We start from the raw sequence: 20,258 nt of genomic DNA on the forward strand, positions 1-20,258 counted from the left end.
TGATACTGAATGTTTACACTGTACATCTGCGTGGACCATGGTAAACACCTCCTATTGTGCTCCTGCAGGCAGTGTTGTGCCGCTAAGTTGCATTTTAAGCTCACAGAACTAGAAACATAAACAGTTAAATCTCAGCCGCAGTTACAGGCTTCATAAGCCTCGCTCTGTGTCCAAAACATTCTGCGCTAACTTCCAGAACAATTAGCTGAAGCACAAGGGTGTGACACTCGAGCTCAAGGAGGTGGTTTGCTCGAGGGCACTCCTGAAGAGCAGATACTTAAGATAACTGTTTCTGAAGCCAGACCATTTGGTTGAGGGATATTCTGTCACACTCTACACAGGCCCGAAGCAAAATAATGCTTTCCTTTAGCCTCCTTCAAATTATCTCCCGTCTTCACAGACACTGTGCTCTGCTGCAATCACTTCCAGGCCGGGAGCCCACAATGATGCCTTGGCTCTTAACAATGAATCTGTTGATGATGATTTCTACAGAGAGCTGATCATTTTGTCGCCAAGGTGGAAAAATTCATCCAAATGTGTCAATCATGAAATGCTCAAATCTGCAGAAACTGATTTATGTTGATATAGAAAGACATTTACACATCCAGCACTTGCAGAGCAACATTAGTATTCATTTTGGTCACTGCTGACTCCTGAGGGAAAAGACCTGGCTCTAGACTCTAAGCCGAAAACAGCACTATGAGAACAGTGAGGGTGAGCCAAAAGAGTGAAGTTGTGGGCTGGACAGCTAACAATGAGCTGAAACTCAAACACATGACAATAGCACATCCATTCTCCCTCATTTCCCATGATTCTCTTTGCTTTAAAGGCACCATCCATCGACAACCTCACTGTGTGTAAGTGGACCACCATCAGGAAACGTGCTTACTTTTCTTATTAAAGTGTTGAAATGTAAATGTTTGACTTGCTAAAACAGTTTGTAACAGTAGCACAAATGTCCCTTATACAGCAATACCTATCTGAAGTTTGCTAGCATGAGCTAACATTAGCTACCATAGGATCCTGGAGACCAAATACATCTGTAGCGTGTGTATTGTACTGAGCAAAGGAGAGTTTTATTCCAAATGACTTAAAACTTTCATTTAAGAGGACAAGAAAAAGATTTTTAATGTGGTAAAAATCCAAAAATCCTCTTTTACCTGGAGGCGTGGATGGTGTGGCTGATGGTGACGACGTAGCCCGCCCCGCCCACGTCCAGGTATGGTCCCGTGAAGGTGATGAGACCGGGGTTAGCCACAGCATGCTGGTACCTGCACATCACATCACACAGACACAGGGTTATCTCAGGAAGTTAACCACTTCAAGTTTTCCTGGCTAACAAAGTGAACAAGATGCTTCTTCAGATGCTTTCACAGGTTTTATCTGACCTGTCAAAGCTTTATGGAGAGTTGAACTGAAGGCAGAGACTTGCTGGAGCGTTTGTTTTGGTCTTGACTATATGCGGATTATCTTGCATTATAACTGCATTACGTGACTCTGAAAAAATGTATTGTTTGGATTCACTGAATATGACAGGAATCACAGTTTTACCCGATTATTGTTGTTTTGGCCAGATTTAATGTTCAGAAATTAAAATTTGAAAGTAAGAGGTAAGATTTTTCTGATCTGATCTGATTGTGCATATCAAACATATGGCTGTTTACTCTCTGTATACATTTACTTCATTTAAGTACTAAAAAAAGGATGTAACTAAGAGTGATATTTGTAAGGCAGAACAATTTCCACAGTTTCACGGTTTGACTGAGGAATGGCCTGGAATGACCAGCCAGAGGACCTCAGGTTGCATTTAAGCTCAAAGGAGTTCAGATATATATTCTGGAGCTAACCCTCTACTAGTCTTAAAAATGATTAAAAACTTTCAAAACCTATTCTGAGATCAGCTGGGAGTCAGTGATGTGGTTTCTCCTGTTGTCTGTCTGGCTGCAGCATTGTGAATGAGCTGAAGTTTACTGAGGTTTTGTTGTGTGAGGCAAGAGAAAAGAGCATCGCAGTAATCTAACCAGGATGAGATGAATGCATAAATTACAGTTTGGAAGTTCTTGGCAAATTAAAATGATGGAGATGATTTTTGAGATTTTTTTAGTTGGAAAAAACTGAGGTAAAAGTAGCAAAAGTGGGACCATGAATGTAAACAGAAAAGCCTTGTTCATAGAGCTCTACACAAAGTGCTGATTATCATCCTAGGAAACGAGGAAAAACACAAAACTTCACAGACTAATATAATATGACTTCACTAGCTAACTAATAACTTATTACAGTTCAACAGTCTGATTAGAAAATCTCATCTTCATTCAACTCAGTTATGGCTGCTGCACAAACATGCAGCTGCAGTCTGCACACATTCTCAATCCTTTTAACTCCTACCTACCCAACACACACACACACACACACACACACACACACACACACACACACACACACACACACACACACACACACACACACACACACACACACACACACACACACACACACACACACACACACACACACACACACACGTCTTCACTCTTTTCTGCCCCTTCACACCCTCCAAAGTAAGCCTCACCATTGTCTGCGGGTCGGGTCGAAGGCTTTGTCCATCAGTGATCCTGGATAAATCCGGAGCACCCCACTGGGCGTTGCTATGTAACGGCGCACAATGTAGCAGTTGAGGCTACTCATTTCCATTAGTGTCATCCACTCATCCGTGACGTGACTGGTCGCCATAACCTCGTTCCTGACGGAGGACTGCAGAGGGGAAAGGATGGAGGGAGACAGAGAGTGAGGAGGGACGGCGAGGGTGGAGGCGAAGGTGAAAGGAGACAAAGAAGGAGGGAGGAGGTAAACAAGGAGGGGAGAAAAAAGGTGAAGGAGTAGAAAAGTAAGAGTCTTAATCTGTGGCTGGTGTGAAATAGAAGTTGGCTAAAACTTTTGGCAAGCACGCCTCCAGTCTGGCCTCAAACAAAACACGACTTCCAAATCAAACACATCGAAATTAGACATGTTTCTACTGTATTGCTGCTAAACACAGTGATACAAACTTTTTTTTAAGATCAATATCCTAGAAGTATAATCAAGAAACCACAAGGCTCAGGAAACCAGTATTCAGGCTTGATTAGCCCTAAAGGCCTGAAAAATGCCCTGAAAAATCCCAACTCAGAGAAACTTCAGAGTTTGAAAGGGCTGATGAGGTCACTGGAGGGGGCCTTTAAGACTAGCCTGGGAATCAGAGCTGGGACTGGGGCTTAGAGTTCCAACTCTAACCCCCGACTCCCCCCAGGACAGGAATGCACACAGACTGCCAAAACCATGTGTGGCTTTGACCCCTTTTTAAAGATGCAGAGCTTCATTTCAAATTTGTGAATTTTAGCTGGAATGTAAAGCAGCCTGCCAGATATTGGAGGAAACAGAATTAAAGCTGCATTTATCAAGTACTTCTATCTTGGGAGCCATTAAAATCTGAATATTTTTGTACATTTCTGTCAGCTGACGGCAGGGCTGGCTGCGTGCCATGTGTTTGTCAGGTAAACAACATTAACCCTGAACGTGCCTACAGGCTGGTGAGGTGCATCTGTGTTCCCATGCTTGTTTACCTTGAGGCCCGGGTTGGCTATGAGCCGGGTGTTATCACTCAGGTAGGCGGTGTAGTGCTCGACCATGCGCTTTGTTTCTGGCTGACTCAGATGCTCATAGGGAGAGGAGAAACTACCAGCTGCCAGCATCACTGTGGGGGACTCTGGGAAAGAGGAAAAGGGGACAGTCAGAGATGCTAATCAAAGTTTTAGAGCTGACTATGGATAAAAATAAAGTTTGGAGACTCATTTATTACTCAAAGTTTTTATATACTAATCCAGAACTGTGGATTTGGGTCTTGTCTCACCGACTGTGGCAAGCTGTTTGAAGTGCAGGCAGGAGCTGGGCTGACCCAGCAGGTCCAAACGATGGTACAGTAGCTTGGAGCTGGGAGCTGTGTTCAGGTTCTTCAGCTGCTTCACCGGGATCTCCGGCTGCACATACACGATGCACAGGATGAACGACGTGTCCTGAACCTAGAAAGGAAGACAGGAGTGGAGGTTGAGGCTGATGGTCTTCAGGGTTTTTGTTATGTCATTTCAGCAGCAGATTAGTACACATTTGGTGCACTACTGAGTATTTCCTGGTCACTGCAGACAGCCAGTGCAACAGTGTGGCTCACTGATGGCACCGATCAGACTTACTGTAGAGGCATTTCATTGGTTTTGATCTTTTCATTGGAAACTCCAGACAATGCTGCAGAATGTAAAGAGTGCAGCTAAGACAGATGAAAAGCCAGCTAATAAACAAAATACTGGGAGTTGATGTAATTTAGAAACTCCACCCTTACATGTTTTATCCAGACTAGAAGCCAGAGACTGTGACAGATGCTTTCACACCACTGATTCTAAATGAACCATGCAGAGCTTTCCAAATTCTGAGATCTCGTTGTTAAATCATACAAAGAGTCAAAGAGCTTTCAGGAAGACCCGGGAGCTTCTGACACCCTGTCTTAACTCTTGTCATGATCACAAAAATCAATAACATGATATACTCACAAAGGAGCCCCTGGAATTTATTTAGATCTACAAGACAGAACAGCATATGAAACAGCAGCCTCTCCTCAGTTCTTCTTTCTGCGCTAATTTACCCTTTTCTGGCTCTGGAGAGTTCATTTTAAGAGACAGACAGCTGCCAAGCTCATGGCAAAGGTGACGTGTTTGAACTCTGGTGCCTGCACGAAAAAATAAATGTCAAAAGCTTTTAAAAAACACAAAAAGAGAAATGCCGAAATTAAGTGTGATATTTTTGCTCCTGCCAAGAATCTAAATGTCAGAAAGCAAAAGACTCAATACGGCGTGATGTTATTGCTGTTCTGCTGCCATTTTTTCCTAAAACATGACACTTCTGGGCCTGAGAGGAAAAGCAGAGTGGAGGGGCAGGCAGTCTCTGGGTGTGGGAGCACTTGGTTTTTATTACACCGACTAATTTAAGGTGGCGGAGGTTTGGTGGAGACATAAAGGCTGCGAGCATAAATCTCTATACTGCTTTCAGACAGTGGCACAGTAATGATAAAGAGCTAAAGACAGAAATGGAAGAGATAAAGTATATGAGATTGTTATTCTCCCACCACGACAATGGCTCATCGGGCCGCAGCTGAACATCGTTTGTCTCTGTGAGACAAGCTTGTTCTGCTTCAAATATACAATCCTTTTGCTCTCATTTACAACTGGCATTCGAACGAGGAAAAAAATAAGCAGTTAGCAGTTTATAATTTTCATCTTCACATGTGTTCAATTACAATTATTCTCTGGCAACAAAAGATTCCAGCTGCATCATTTATTTGACTTCTTTTTGTAGCCCTATATCTTTTTTAACTGGGAAATTTTAAACTCATCAGAAGTCATTACAGAGACATGATGCCATGTGCTTTGTATAAAGACTTCAACATGTATGCGAGTAGGTCTTGATCAGACATTAATTTGTGTCTGCAAGTTTAACGTAGTGGGCAGAAAGTTCATCGTTCAATCTAGGCCAAAGCCGACGTGCTGGACTGTGAAGTGAAATGTCAGCAGTGAACTCGTTTTAGATTTAGTCTCTCAGCGGCGTACAGGACTCCTACCAGTTTCCAGGCATAGCTGACGTTGTATGCATCTTTGCTGTTGTCTCGGAGTCGGTTGGTGTGCCAGGACAGAGAGGAGTTGACCGGCACAGCAATGACCTGACTGCCCAGAGGAACGCTGCAACAAATACGCAGCATTAAACAACAAAAAACACATAAAAAATGCAGCGTGTGTGCGTGTGTCCATGACAGGAGGTATTCTGGCTGTAAATGTTTTTCAAAGTCAACCATAACACAGATGTTAATTCACCGGAGCGCTGCTCAGCCTTTCTTACCTGAGGATGTTCTGTCGGACAGCCGGGAATCCTGGGATATTCTCGTAGTGGATGATGTCAGTGTGCAGCGGAGGCTCTGTCATCAGGTAAGGCCGTGTCAGTGATGGATGCATCAGGGTGAAACCTGGGAAACAAGTTGACCACAGCAACGTCACAATGAGTGCTTATGCGCACTAAAACAACAACACACAGAGAGCCATGAAGGGATTCAGCATTAAAACAACGATGGCAGACAGGCAGGGAATTTTGTGCTCACTGTCAAGCACAAACACAAAGGAGGAAAGTGCAGTCACAGTGACTCATGCCAGCATTACTACCACATTATTCCATTTACTGTGCACCAGTTAATATAAAAAACAGACTTTTAAATCATCATTTTATAGAGGAACAGAACATACAGGTCCATTCAGCTCTTGTCAGTTTTTATAAAGGGAAGAGGCAAAGCCAAGTTTTGAATTTACAACAGCCATTAAATGCAACAAGGAAGGAAGTGAGGTTTGATCCCAGGAGACATTGTAGGTAGGCACTGCTGAAAGTAGCAGTAGGTACATTAAAAAAAGCAACTGCTGGGAAAACTGACAGTAATTTAAAGATTTTGACAAATTCTCAGGCCCCATTCACTAAAAATGTGAGATGCTGAAATCCTTGTTTTTCCACAGTCGACATATGTCACCAATGATATCATGATACAATGATGTACTGCCACCAACAAGTAGATTATTGTTTCTGAATGTGGCTGAGTCTAAATGCCACTTCATGACCCACTGATCTATCCTGGCAACTTGTTTCCATATATTGATCGAATGTGCAATAAGATAGTCAAACCAAAAGTCTGGCCAAGCGACAGCCGCCTCTTCCTCAAACCATTGCAGTAAAAGTGTAAGAATGTATGACGGCAAGCACATTTCAAAGTTAGGAAAACACAAACCTCCAGCTTGCCTACTATTACGCAGTGTAGATTTAATCATTTTGCCAAACTAGACACATTTAGAGGCTCATACTTTCAGCCTGTCTTAAAAGCAGCTGAGGTTGGTTTTCATTTTAATGCTGCTCTCTATCCACAACCTTAAATTCCACTGAGAAAGACAACAGCATCAAAAGAAGCTCCGCATCAAACAGCGCTCCGGTGGTGCTGAGGAGCACAGTGCTGTGATAAACACAGCAGCGGTAATCATTTCAGGAGAGACAAAAAGCCCTCAAGGTACAGGATGGAGAGCCCATCTGTTCTGAAAGGAGTAAACAAACAAAATCATGTGCTGTTGTTGTTGTTTTAAGCACAGTTCTGATGCACAGTGCATTTTTGAAGAACAGAGTGTGTGGGTTTGTCAGAGACGCAGCAGGTGTGGTGTCTCACACTCTTTATGGAGACTCCATCTGCTGCATTAGACATCTCTGTCCTCATACAGTAAGCTAGACCAGACCAGAACATCCATACAAATCATACATAAGCATATACATATCCCAGTTTCGATGCAGGCTTCCTTAATTCCAATTTACTCACTTGCTGTTTCACGTTGCAGGTCCAGAAGCCCCTCGTCAGCAGTGTATTTACATAATCATTTTTACCTACTCTCTAATTGGCAGCAGACAATCTGAATGCCAGCTAATAACTTTAATGGGACTTGTTTGTTAATGTTTACTGAGTTGCTGCAGCAATAAGCGAGGCGCAGTAATAAGCTATAATTTGATGGCCTCTTTATTACAATAACAAACATTTTAGAGGGAGGAAAGAGGCTCACTGAATGGCACCACAGAGGAGCAGAACTCACACAGCTGCAAAAGTTCGCTCGCAATAATTAGGTTCAACTTTTGAACACGCATTTGAACATCCAGGTGAGTAAATGCCAGCGAGTCTCTCTGTTTTGTTTCCAGCAAAGTTCACCTCACCTCCCTCCTGTTTCCCCGCTCCTCTACTCACCACACAGCCCTTCATTTCCACTTTGTCTTGTTCCAGCTTGTTTTAATCACTCCTTCTTCTTGCCTCATATTAGCATGGCACTCTCTCCCAGGCTCAAAATCATACACACATCACGTCTGATTACTGTGGTGTGCCAGTCACGTTATACCTGCCCGGTCTGCCGTCTACTTCTCAACTTTCAAGTCTAGTTTAATTTCCCTTCAGGCTTTGCAAGTGTTCAGTTTTAGTTCAGGTTATTTGTGGTGTTTTCGCTGTTCTCCTCCATGTTGGGATTTGGGAGTGATGGATGATGTGAGCTTACAGAGGAGAAAAAGATCTGAACAAAAGCTGGGACATATCACCAATGTCACCATTCACCTGCAAATGTAAATATAAAAAAATCTCAGTTTCCATTTCTCGCATATAGTTTTCATCTTTAGCTTCAAGCACCATCTTATTAGCTTGGCAGGGGGACAATGTCACTCTGAGGGGAATCGATCTATCGTTATAGTGCCATCTAGCAAAAGCCACTCCATCAATACAGCTGCTCCTCAGGTCCACACAGCACAGCTTACCTGCTGTACAGCACCAGCGCTTTAAGTCAAGACCCCCTCAGCTGAGGCCAAAACAAACCAAGACCGGACATGAGCTCGACCGCCCCGCGCTGTGGCAGCGCGCTGAGGCATGGCCCAACACAGAGAGAAATGCCAAAGAAGTGCCCGCACTACCAAGAAGATGTCAATTAAGTCTAATAAGGGGTAATGGCTGTGGAGGAAGTTGAGACGGACAAAATAAAGTGGAACTCCTCTTGTATGTGAAACAAGAACACCAAGAAACACTTTCTCCCAACCATTGGGAGTGTTTCTCTAAAGCTCTGACTAATAAAGATTGATACCCTGAATACACACAGGGATGTTTTGCAGACCACTGGAGTCTGTTGGACCTGCAGGCCGTAGGACAACTTCTCCTGATTGTTGCTTGTATTGTTACTGGCTTAGAAATCTGAGCAACAGGCAATGAGCTGCTGATTTGTTCTGCTGTGTCTGTTGTCTCACGCAGCAGACCTGTTATTCCTGCACATGGAGAAAGCTTTATTTGGAGAACATGAGCTAAAGCCTTATTTGGCTGCACACCTGCAATCACTGTTCATGTGGCTGACCACAAGTTGGAAAGGACACCATTTCCTGCACTGCGGTAGACAGTCCTGCTCATTCTTATGTGATGACCATGAGACCATGGGAGCGTGTGGGAAAGTCTGGAGCCCGATCACTCCCACCTCGTCTGTCCCTGTGTGACTGACCTTTGTTGTCAATGAGGAATGTGTATGAAGCCAGTGAGTCTTGGTAGTAGGTGACATCCTCCAAGATGTAGGCCAGGTTCACATCCACCCCAACCACGCCAAGGAGCAAGTTACCGAAATAACACGGCCGGCTCACTGTCATGATGAACCCTGGAGAAAGAAGCAAAGTCAAGTTCGTGCAACATCTCAGCTTCATTTAAGCTCCATACGTTGAACTGATCTCTTCTTGAGCTCACTGTCTGTTTGCCATTTGGTTCTGTTGAGCCTGTTTCATTCATTTCTGTGCAGAACACAAATTTAACAGTTTAGAAAAGTTTGACATTTTGGGAAATGCACTTTCTAGCAAAGCATCAGAAGATCAATAGAACTGTCATGTCATATGAACCCAGAGCCAGAAGGCAATTAGCTCTGCATAAAGACTGGAAGCAGGGGGAAACCGCTAAGCCTGGCTCTGTCCAAAGGTAAAACCTCCAAAGCTCATTAATTAACACATTATATCTTGTTTACTTGATCGCCCCTGCCAAGTCATTGGTCCGGGCAAAAAATACTCCCAGCATGTAACTCCATGTGAAAATAAAAGTTCTTGTTTTTACATTTAGGTATTTTGCACAGATTAAACAAACAAAATCTAACTTAAGATGTGCTGGTAAGCTTTTTACATTTAGACAGAGCCAGGTTAGCTGCTCCACACTTCCAGTCTTTATGCTAAGCTAAGTGTCTGCTGAGTCTGGTCATATAGGACTCATGAACATGAGTAAGTGTATTTCCTGGAAGGTCGAACTATTCTTTCACATTTCTTGTAATTGCAATTCATATCAATCTAGGATCTTTCACTTCACTTCTATTCAATTGACCTTCACTTGTTCTGTTTGAGAATCTTTGCTGTTCTGGCCACAAATGTAAATGTCATCCAACATTAGTGCAGACTCTCCGTCCAAACCACTCACCATCTCCCATGGGGTCAGCGTAGGGAAGGCTGAAGCGGGCCAGGTCGATCATGCGATTGGGCAAATTAATGTAGAAGCGGCCCACCGTTGTCTCCAGGTTGCTCAGCTGGTTTAGTACCATCATGCTTCCCTTCACCACTGGCATCATGGAAGCCCCTGCTGATCCAGATGAGGACGCCATGGCGGAGCGGTCTCGGTCGGACATTCGGTCGACACCATATTTAACCGAATTCTGCTCCGCAAGATCCCTCAAGAAGGCAAGCTCCTTCAGGCCGGTTACTCCCTCTGAAGGAGGAGGGAATGGGATAATGAATGAGATTAGGATAGGCAGGGAGAGTCAATGACAGCATTTGTTTGATTTGATCAAACAGGGATATTAAGAACAAATCCGTAACTGACGGCATGGCTAGAGGCCGACTGAACGGGGTAACTGTGCAACTGCGAAGAGGAGGGAGTGGCTGACAGGAGGTAAAAAGAGTAAACAGCTCTTCACTAAAGAGCGCATGACTCAAATTCCTATTATAAAAGGCAACCCACTGTTCTCTTTGCCTGTTAAAAACAATTCCTCCAAGGGGCTGGAAAAAAGAAATCTGCCACCAAACAGAGGCTGAATTCATCAAGAATCTTTGAAAAAAGAGATGTATTTAACCTCAAGAGGCTTGCATTCAAGGGGATCATTAATCAAAGTGCACGCTATACATTGCCACACGGGTTTCCCAGTCTTCATCGACATCGGCAGCAGAGATATTTCATACATGCAGGCCCGGACTTGTGACCCTGTGTCATGATCTCTCTAAGCTTTATTTGTACAATCCCCTGCGTCTGCCAAACACAATTGTCATCTGTGAAGCTCAGAGATCATAACACGAATAAATCCTTCATCACTTTAAAGAAAATGTGCAGCTGAGACGTTAACGCACAGTTCAGACTCTATCTTTCCAACCCTCGCAAGGTCATTTAGAGGAGAGTGGATCACCATGGCTGTGCAGCTGTCACCTGGAACATTTGGCATCCCACAACCTATTTGGAAGGATAGAGCGCAGAATGTCTGCCACTATCCAATCACTGACTGGATTACAGCAGAATCCCTTTCTAATGCCAAGGCTCTGCTCTGCTGATCATCACGCTGGACAACTGAGGAGAGGCAATGTCGTCATGGGTGGCAATGTCAAACAAACATCAAGGAGAAATTCTGCTGACAGCACAGGTTTCTGTTCACCTTCATTCAGGACCGACTATCCACTCCTGGTCTTCTTTCTAGGATAGGTGTGATCATCCTGGAAAATCTACCCCTTAAAAGATACTCTGCAAAGTTTTCTTGTGAACAAACACAGTTTGTAAATCTCACTACATTTCGGTATACAGCCATCAACGCATTTTTATGTGCATTTTGAAGTATCGCATTAGAAAGGTTGATGGAAATGGCAAAAATTTTAAAATCTGGAGAAACCTTTTCCACATAAATTGTGACTCAGCAAACATTAATCAGTTGAAGATGATGAAGCTGTTTCCACTGTCAAAAAAGGAAAAGCAAATAGAGCTGAAACATTCAATCAATTGGAAGAAAATTCCAAAGTGAATCATGAAATATGAATTCATTGTTTTAGTCATTTATCCAACTAAAAAGATTTACTGGTTCCAGCCTCTGAAATGCTCAGCTACAAATCATGCAAACTTTGTATTGGTAAATCCTTTTACGTGGAGTTTAAGCATCATCATTAGCTAACATTGGCTAACTACACTTAAAAAAATGAGCTAATGAGAATCAGAAAAATCCTAAATCCTCAGCTGTCAGCTATAAATGAGAAGCCTGCTTTTATTTATCTCTGTGAGCAATCAAAGACCTAATGTTTCAAAAATGGCTGAACGTCAATGGTTAATCTGCCACTGTTTTTACTGATGCTTCTTCTATCACACTATCCCCTTTGCTGCTGTGACACTGCAAATGTCCCTGCTGTGGGATTAATAAAGCTTATCTTATCTTATCATTAACTCTGTAAACTCCGTATGTGCATAGCAAGAATGGTAAGCTTGACAGGCGTAGCAGCCATAACTAAGCGAAGGGTCAATTGTGATGGGGGATTTTTCAGTTTTTTGTAGACATTTAAATTTTTTAATGAATTGCAAAAAAAGAAAGCTACTATCTATGCACGTAATGATCAACATGTAGGGTAGAGTCCATACTCTAGCTGGCAGGAGAGCAGTTTATACAGGCTACCATACACAGACAAACAAACAAACAAACAACCGTGCATTATACTGCCATGAGACTGCTGATGCTCCTTGAACAATCAGCACTTCACATTTGGCAGGGGATGCAGGGAATAAGACACACACACCCAAAGCGGGCCTTTCAGCTGTGCGTAACAGCATCTGCCACAAACAAATGTTTTTTTGGATATGCAATGCTAATAAACTCAGAGGATGATAGATTTCTGCATCCTTTTCATCATGGAGCTCTTAAAACAACCAAGGTCCTCTGTCAGTCACACACAGAGTGAGCAGTACAGCCTTTGAAGTCTCACTCTCCCCTCTCTTAGATGTACCTCATTTCCATTCTCAGATGCAAAAACCATTTGTATTAATGGTGGACTAATGCATGCGCAGCAGAGGCGAGCGTGTGAGTGTGTGTGTGTGTGTGTGTGCATGTGTGTTGCAGAGGGAGGCGGGAATTAAGAGGAGGCAGAGGAAAAGGAAGCACACGCACACCACGACAACACACACGCATGAAAAAAAAAGCCTTTGAGGTGTCTGAGCGCCTCTCTAACCTTCAGTCTTCTCTTGAGCACAATGTACCCGAGAACACAGAGAAAAAAAATGTTACACACAAAAGCAGCTCCCAGCGGAGCTAAAAGGGGGTGAAGCTGTAGATGTGTGCACAACAAGAAAACAAATAAATCAATCAACATTAATGTGGAGGGCATGTGACTAATATTTGGCCAAAAATGGTTATTTTGTGCTTTATTCCTAAAAGGTCTGATGTTTTTCAGCCGGGCTTCTGTTCTCAGTGCCTAAGCGTTGCAATATGGGAGATAAGCTCGAAGGAGACAGCTCTTAGTGTTTATTTTAGATAAGATAACACTTTATTTATTCTGGGGGAAATCGCTGTGCAGCAGCTGTAGTCAGAAGGGGGAAAGGTTGACAACAGAAAACATCAATAAGCAGATAACCAAAATCCACAAATTCCAAATTATACACAGTGCAAAAAATTATATAGAAGATTAAGACTTACACTGTATAACAAAATAAATACTGAGAGAGTCCGCACCGTAAGCAAAATGCTGGTCTCACCAGTTCAAGAGCTCCTTAAGATCTTATTTTCAAAAACAAATTTGAATTTATTAGTTTGTTGCTTTTTTTAGATTTAAAAAATGGTGAAATTTGGATAGGAAAAAAAATCAACAGTGAAATCTTGGTGATGATGTTCAAAAAATTCTATTTACAGCTAAATTATTGTTGAGGGAAATGGGAAGGTATTTCGCAGTTTGTTGTTATTTTCGCTCTTAATTTCAGATCACTTGCAGCAATAGTGTCAGGCACGAGAAATAACATCCAGGTGAAAACCAACAAAAACCAATCCAAAAAGTACGAGTGACCCACCGTTCATGAGAGCGTAGGTGAGGATCATGACCGAGTTGTTGAGGTGTCGGTTCTCCTCTCTGACCACACCGAGCGTCGCTCTCTTCTCCTGCTCGGACGACTCTCGAGACGTGATACCAGACGACAGGTAGATGATCACCATGTCTGTGGCTGATCGAAGACAGACGATGAACTCAACACTCATATCAATACATATGAAATACAACGACAACGTGGATTATGTTGTGAAAGGCAAAATGTGCCCCTAAAACCTGAGCACAAGAGCTGGAAGTGATCAGTCAGGCAGCACACAGACAACTGTGCTCATTCCTAATAAGCAGCATCACCACAGTTTCACAACATCATTACTCACTGCTGCTCTGTTTGCAGACGCTGCTGGTGTTACGGAGCAGCTGGAAGGCCTTCTGGAAGCCTGCTGCGTGCTGTGTGGCTCCATCAGAGGCCTTGATGTTGGAGATGAAGGTGCTCATCTTCCTCTTGGTCTCACTGGTGGCTGGAGACAGCAGACTCTTATAGCACTGGTCCAGAGAACAGGAGCGAACCGTCTCTGCCACTGACAGAATAGAGATCTGCAGAGGAGATGAGATGAAATGAAAAAAACCTGTTCGTTCAGCACTGACGTCTCTCAGAGTTTGTGGCTTTTTTTTGAAAGCATTTAAGCACATTTGTTGCTCTGTAAGCTTGTAAATAGGAGTTCTAAATTTGCAAGGTTCGAGAAATCCAGTCTTTTCCCCTGCACTAACCTTGTCATGTTCATCTACGGCGTTGAGGATGACCAGTGCCGAGTCCCTGGCGATCTGAAGCTGGGTGTCTGTTACAGACGCTCCGTGGTCCACCATCACCACAATGTGTTTAGACTGAGGACGCACCGCAGACACATACACAGGCCTGCAGGACCACACACACACACGCATGTCCAGGTCAGACAACTGACTTCTCAGTAACATATGTACAGTGATAATAAAATAAACAGGGAACCATTAGATTTATGTGCATTAACTATGGAAACATATGATGTTCGTTTGTATGAGCTACAGAAAAGGTTAACCAAAAGCAGCGACGCAACTCTGCAACTGTCTCCTGTATCTGCTAACTGAACTAACTAAAAGTCCTCTGTCTTCCTCTTTCACCTCTTCTTCATCTGTTAACTTTTGACAGTTTCATTTTTTTCTCCAGTCTGCTGTCAGCTACAGTTTTCATAAGAGATCCGTTTTCCTTAACTGTTATTTTTGGTGGATGTTCAACGGTTTCTGCATTTCACGCTGTCTTTTCTGAGTAATTTATCTAAAACCATGTGAGCACGACTCCCTGCAACTCCAGCATATTTGAAAGTTACAAAAGGAATTTTACTTTTCTGTTCATGCTGATGTGTTTTTGAATTATAAAATTAAAAAAAATGAACATATTGAACTCGCTGCTAAATTTTGAAAATCCCTGCAAAACACCAATGACGTTGTGATGGACCATTTGTTAGCGACTGTTAAAAAGATGAATGACTGAAGTGCAAAAAGCGGCCTGTGCTCACTGTCGCCCTGCTGTTGGCATAGACGCAGGTCGAATTGTGGTGTATGTGCTAATGTATGTATATTATCAGCTTGGTGTGGCATGGTGGGGGGGGCAGAGGGTAGGGGGGTCAGCGCCTGTCTGTGTGTGGTCTGCTGGACAAGGAGACACTAACACAGGGCAGAGACGGGGAGCGATGCACTCACAAAGCCTCATTCACACGTGAAGCAAGCCAAGAAATGTCAGTTCACTTGTGGCTGGATGCCAGCTCGCTGACTTGAACAGCAAAGGGAAAAAAATCCAACAGACGTGATTAAAAAAAAGAGAGAGAAAAAGAGAAAAATGCAAAAAGCAGGATTGAGACAAAAGAATACAGAAAGAAAAGACGAGGGAGAAAGAGATGTCTTTCAGCCGTGGCCACTAAAAAAACCCACAACACTGGAGGTGTGAAATTCCAACAGGCTTTAGTGGTACCGAGCCACATTCCTGCCAAGGGCATGTGTGGTCAGGGTGTGTGAGGGCGGCATGCCATCAGCGTGCCCTCTGGGCCACCCCACAGCAACTGACAGAGAGGAGGGGTGAGGAAGAGGAGGACGGAGAGGGAGCGCAAGGGTGAGGAGGAGGAGCACGCTTTGCAAAATGAGTGACAAATTGTGTTTGTGTTTGTCTGCAAATTTGAGTTCAATAATAAAAGAAAAGCAAACGTCAGGCAAAAGGAGAAGCTGGTCCGTACCTGCTGCGGTGCTCGTAACTTCCCTTGCATTGGAACTTGTGGGCAGGGAAGACGGTGAAGATGCCCTCCTCTGAGCTGAAGTACTGCCACTTTATCCCCGGGTTAGACTTCAGGTTGTCTGCCAACACTGTCGAGGCAAGAGACAGAGAGGGAATGGAAAATATGTTAAAAAAGAGGGAGGGATAAAGGGGGAAAGACGGAAACGTAGAGGAGTAATATAAGGAAGGAAAAACAAAGGCAGGAGGAAAGACAAGGCTCTCTCTCTTTGATACTCATACAGATAACACAGATCCACTATTCTAATTAGATGGTAAATCAAAAAACAAAAACTGCAGTGACGTTTCAGATCAGTCCGACCAGCTGCAGCAATTACCAGGAGTGCCGTTCCAGTCAAACACTTCCACAGAGCTGGCCTCGTGTATCACCATCCCTCAACCCTCGCTCCTCAGAGCACTATTGAGAGTATTGGAAAGTCCACTGATGGTGGAACGGAATGATTTTTAACAGTCAGATACAGGAATTGGGATGTAACCTTGATGTGTAATCACAACGCCTCTAAAATTACCTTTGAGTTCTCTCTGAACACACAGTGAGAAATAACATGAGAGTTACTGTAAAGGACGGCTGAAAGCGTCTACTGCTTCATTTGGGGAATCTCAATTAATCATGTAAACGAGCTGCTGCACACATATGAGATACGGTAATGCTATTCCGATGTGTGTGTGTGTGTGTGTGTGTGTGTGTGTGTGTGTGTGTGTGTGTGTGTGTGTGTGTGTGTGTGTGTGTGTGTGTGCAGAAGTCAGTGCTCCACTTGTGCCACCCACGTACCCCACCCCGCCTTAGGTGCACACGTGTAAATGCATTCCCCCAATTACACCTCTCAGAATGAATTAAGTCCATGAAGAAAAGGCTGTTCAGCTACAGTCGAGTGTACAGTACATTTCTTTCATGTGGATACCGGATGTCAATCGCTGTGTCATAACTGTGACTGCAGTGCAAGCTGAAATAACAGTCGTAACTACAACCTCTGCAGAGACACTGAGCAACTGTTTGCTCAACACTAACAGACAGGTTTCTTCTTCTACTGGGTCAGAGAGTCAACAGTATCTTCACAGAGGCCCCGTCACAAAGCCAGCAACTTCCTTTCCGCTCACTGCAACACAAGACGGCCTTTCACAAAGAGATGGGGGGAGGAGGGGGGAGGGAGTTAGAGAGACACAAATAGAAACTTTGAAAACAGACGCAGAGGGAAGGAAAAAGAGCACAGCCTTCAAAGCAGGCTTTCCTCAAATACCATGAAACAACAAAGCAACTGTTAAATCAATTTCTTTTCTTAAAAACACAGATATGCAGACCAAATGTAACAAATCCGATCACCTCAATTCCTCCAACAGTAGACCCAAATAACTAATCCTCCACATATAGTTTGACTGTATAGCACACATCTTGATCGGATCGCAGGCTGACAATTCAGAAGCTCCTGCTGTAGGGTTAGAAAACAAACTGCAATTTCCAATTCTGCCACACAACACTACTACTTGCTTTTGGCTTGAACTGAATCTATAATATTCAGTCCAATATAATCTATTCTAAGTGGAAGTTTGGTTTGATTTGTCATGTATTACCATAAATAATTTCTTACTCCTACTAAATATTCATGGTGAATTCTGCAGGTCATTAGCAGCTGTATGCATTCACTATTTTGCCATTCTGGGACTATTTGTTATTCTTCAGATGAAGGTTTCCATAGGCGGGGGGAGGATTTCAAATAACTTGTTAATTAAGTCTATGCTAACAGCTTTTCTTGCAAGTCAGCTGGGTCTAAACAGTCTAAAAATGCGGTTCTCGGCTTGTGGTCACATTGAATTAATCACCTGCTACAGAGAACCTGTTTTTACCTTTTCCAACCCTCCAGTACTATTACCAGCCAAAGACAAGGAAAAAAAGATTTTTCTATGGGAGGGGTGAAAAATCACGTGTGAAATTTTCAGCTAACATTAAATTCCAAAACAAATTGAATTCATTCACAAATAGTTAACGGTGAAACCATCCAACTGCCGAACACTATAAAGAGCACCAAAATGCACCTCTGGCGACGTGTACTTGGCAAAGAGCTTTACTGAGGCACGGCAGGTTCTTGCACAATCATACATCATCCCTGCCTCGTCACTCCATCCATCCCAGAGGCTCATATAAACAGGAAACACTCAGTTGTGTTGACAGTGGAAGAAGGGCTCTATATACATCTGTCAGGCTGCAGTGCTCCACTCTGCCACTGATGTTTAGATCTGCCCAGAAACAGATGGACAAGCCAAGAAATAGGACCCAAACGGCACCTATTTCCTCCAACCATAAGACTGCTATTTGTAACGATCTGCTTTGATACATCTGCATCCACGTCCTTGAATAAACACACCATATGTACAGCTTAAGTATGACACGCTTGGAGAAAATGATCCAGATACTGCGTAGAAACCTGAACGAGTTACACCAAGTGCGTCTTCATTCTGACCTACTTTAGAAGCTGTTTTACAGTGGTGCTCGGGACGGCACAATGCTAGATCACTCGCTCTCTTTCATTCTACAAAAGATAGCCTGAACATGCTGCAGACTGTCGTTTAAATCAGAATTTCAATTAAGAAAAAGTGGTGCTGGTACTCATGTCCCGAAAGATGTTGTGTCCCAGACAAATGGGAGAAATTTAGTCAAATGTTATTTATTTATGGGCCATATTTTCCCATGCGTCTGTGTCTAAGTGACTAATGGAGACAACAGTTTTTGCTCTGTGTGTGTGACAACACTATGGAAAAGATCCCTACAGAGACAGACCTTTTTTGTTACAGAATAAGATCCTTTGTGTTTAACCAGGAACCGCCGCTTTATCGCTCAGTTCAAAGCCACCAGACTCCTTTTACAGAAATTCAATTAAAATTGAAAACACATTCGACACGAACCAAAAAAACCCTTCATGGTTTGTCTTTCCACTGTTCCACCAACAATCATCAACTCTGGTTTGGTTGAAATGAACCTTTAATTTACAGAGTTAGATGTGAAAATATCAGGAGAGGAGCAAGAAGGAGGGCAGACATCAAAGGGGCAGCGGGGGAAACATTGTGTAGAGCCAGAATATTTTCACATCCAGCTCAAGAATTATTTTTATAGCTGGAGAGACTTCAGTATGCCAGACTTCAACAGATTTTATGGTTTAAAAATCAGAACAGTTTCCTTATTAGTGTTTTCTCCATGCATGACTGAGTGAACAACAGCCATGCTAGCTGCTCTGCACACATGCAGATGTTTAGCAGTTATGTTATCGGCCATCTTATTTTAGCATGTTAGCATCCCAACCATGAGGATGTCAAAAGTCATTACAATTCTTCCTCTGTGGGTCGTTAATGTCTATACAAAATTTCACATCAATCAATCAAATATTAGTTTAGATATTTGAGTTTGGACCTCAGCGCGAGACAGAAAATCTGAGCGGTGGACCAATCAACCAAACATAAATATGTACATAAGTCCATGCACACATAATTTCAATCCTGAGCAATGCAGCTTTTGGGAACCATTCGAGACATGTGAGGGACAGGGATGAGAAGGACGCAGAGAAGATTGGAGGCACAATAGCAAATTGGAAGTGACATAACATCTCAACACCAGAGAAATGGATGAAATTGCGCAGGAAGGAAGGCTGCAAATGGAAAAAATGGATGGAGGGAAGAAGATTGATCAAACTAGTCCTCTAATCACACAGCACTCCACCCCAGTCATCTCTCATCCACCTGTCGTTTCACTTCCACCTGCTGGTATCACCACTGATGCCTCCACCTCCACCGTCTCTCTCCCAAAAAAGTAAAATGGAAGATGAGAGGAGAGACGATGGATGGAATACAATACAGTCTTGATACAATTACTCCATTTCAATCAGCTCTCACCCCTCTTTTCTCACTCTTCATTCATCATCCTCTCCCTCTCAATTATCCCTCACTCTCTCACCCACTCCCTCCCTCCTTCCCCTCTGCTGCTTGTTTAGACTGGGCTGAGACAAATGGGAGAGAATGAATACGCTGGGAACTTGGGGGTCAAGGAGGGCTGAGTGTGAGGGACAGGGAGAGGAGAGGGGAGATGGAGGGGTAACATGAACTCGCCGTGACTGGCTTGTAAGGAAAATAAAACCAAGGCGATGGTGACGTGTTATGAATGGCAGTCATTATGAATGGTCTGCAGAGAGAGGAGCAGGCTGGGATCTCCTGGAAAAAACAGGAGGGGTGGGGGCAGCAATGGGACGGCAGAAGAAGAATAAATGATGCTGGAGGCTTCATGTTAAAAAGGAGGGAAGATGGGGGGCAAATGAGGAGGAAAGGG

General features: G+C 43.4%; 1 protein-coding gene across 1 annotated transcript in view; it reads right to left on the bottom strand.

The window, feature by feature from the left end:
• The window catches only part of cachd1 (cache domain containing 1), an 82,742-nt gene that overhangs the window by 13,331 nt on the left and 49,153 nt on the right, over window positions 1-20,258 (bottom strand). Inside the window, exons 5-16 of the mRNA XM_070961455.1 lie at window positions 15,894-16,020; window positions 14,401-14,545; window positions 14,010-14,226; window positions 13,658-13,807; window positions 10,058-10,342; window positions 9,111-9,260; window positions 5,914-6,037; window positions 5,639-5,756; window positions 3,884-4,052; window positions 3,597-3,739; window positions 2,570-2,751; window positions 1,161-1,271 (exon numbers count right to left, since the gene is read on the bottom strand). Coding sequence (XP_070817556.1) covers window positions 1,161-1,271; window positions 2,570-2,751; window positions 3,597-3,739; window positions 3,884-4,052; window positions 5,639-5,756; window positions 5,914-6,037; window positions 9,111-9,260; window positions 10,058-10,342; window positions 13,658-13,807; window positions 14,010-14,226; window positions 14,401-14,545; window positions 15,894-16,020 — 1,921 coding nt within the window. The remainder of the gene's footprint in view (window positions 1-1,160; window positions 1,272-2,569; window positions 2,752-3,596; window positions 3,740-3,883; window positions 4,053-5,638; window positions 5,757-5,913; window positions 6,038-9,110; window positions 9,261-10,057; window positions 10,343-13,657; window positions 13,808-14,009; window positions 14,227-14,400; window positions 14,546-15,893; window positions 16,021-20,258) is intronic.

This window comes from Chaetodon trifascialis, chromosome 4, assembly GCF_039877785.1.
Source record: "Chaetodon trifascialis isolate fChaTrf1 chromosome 4, fChaTrf1.hap1, whole genome shotgun sequence".
Taxonomy (NCBI): domain Eukaryota; kingdom Metazoa; phylum Chordata; class Actinopteri; order Chaetodontiformes; family Chaetodontidae; genus Chaetodon; species Chaetodon trifascialis.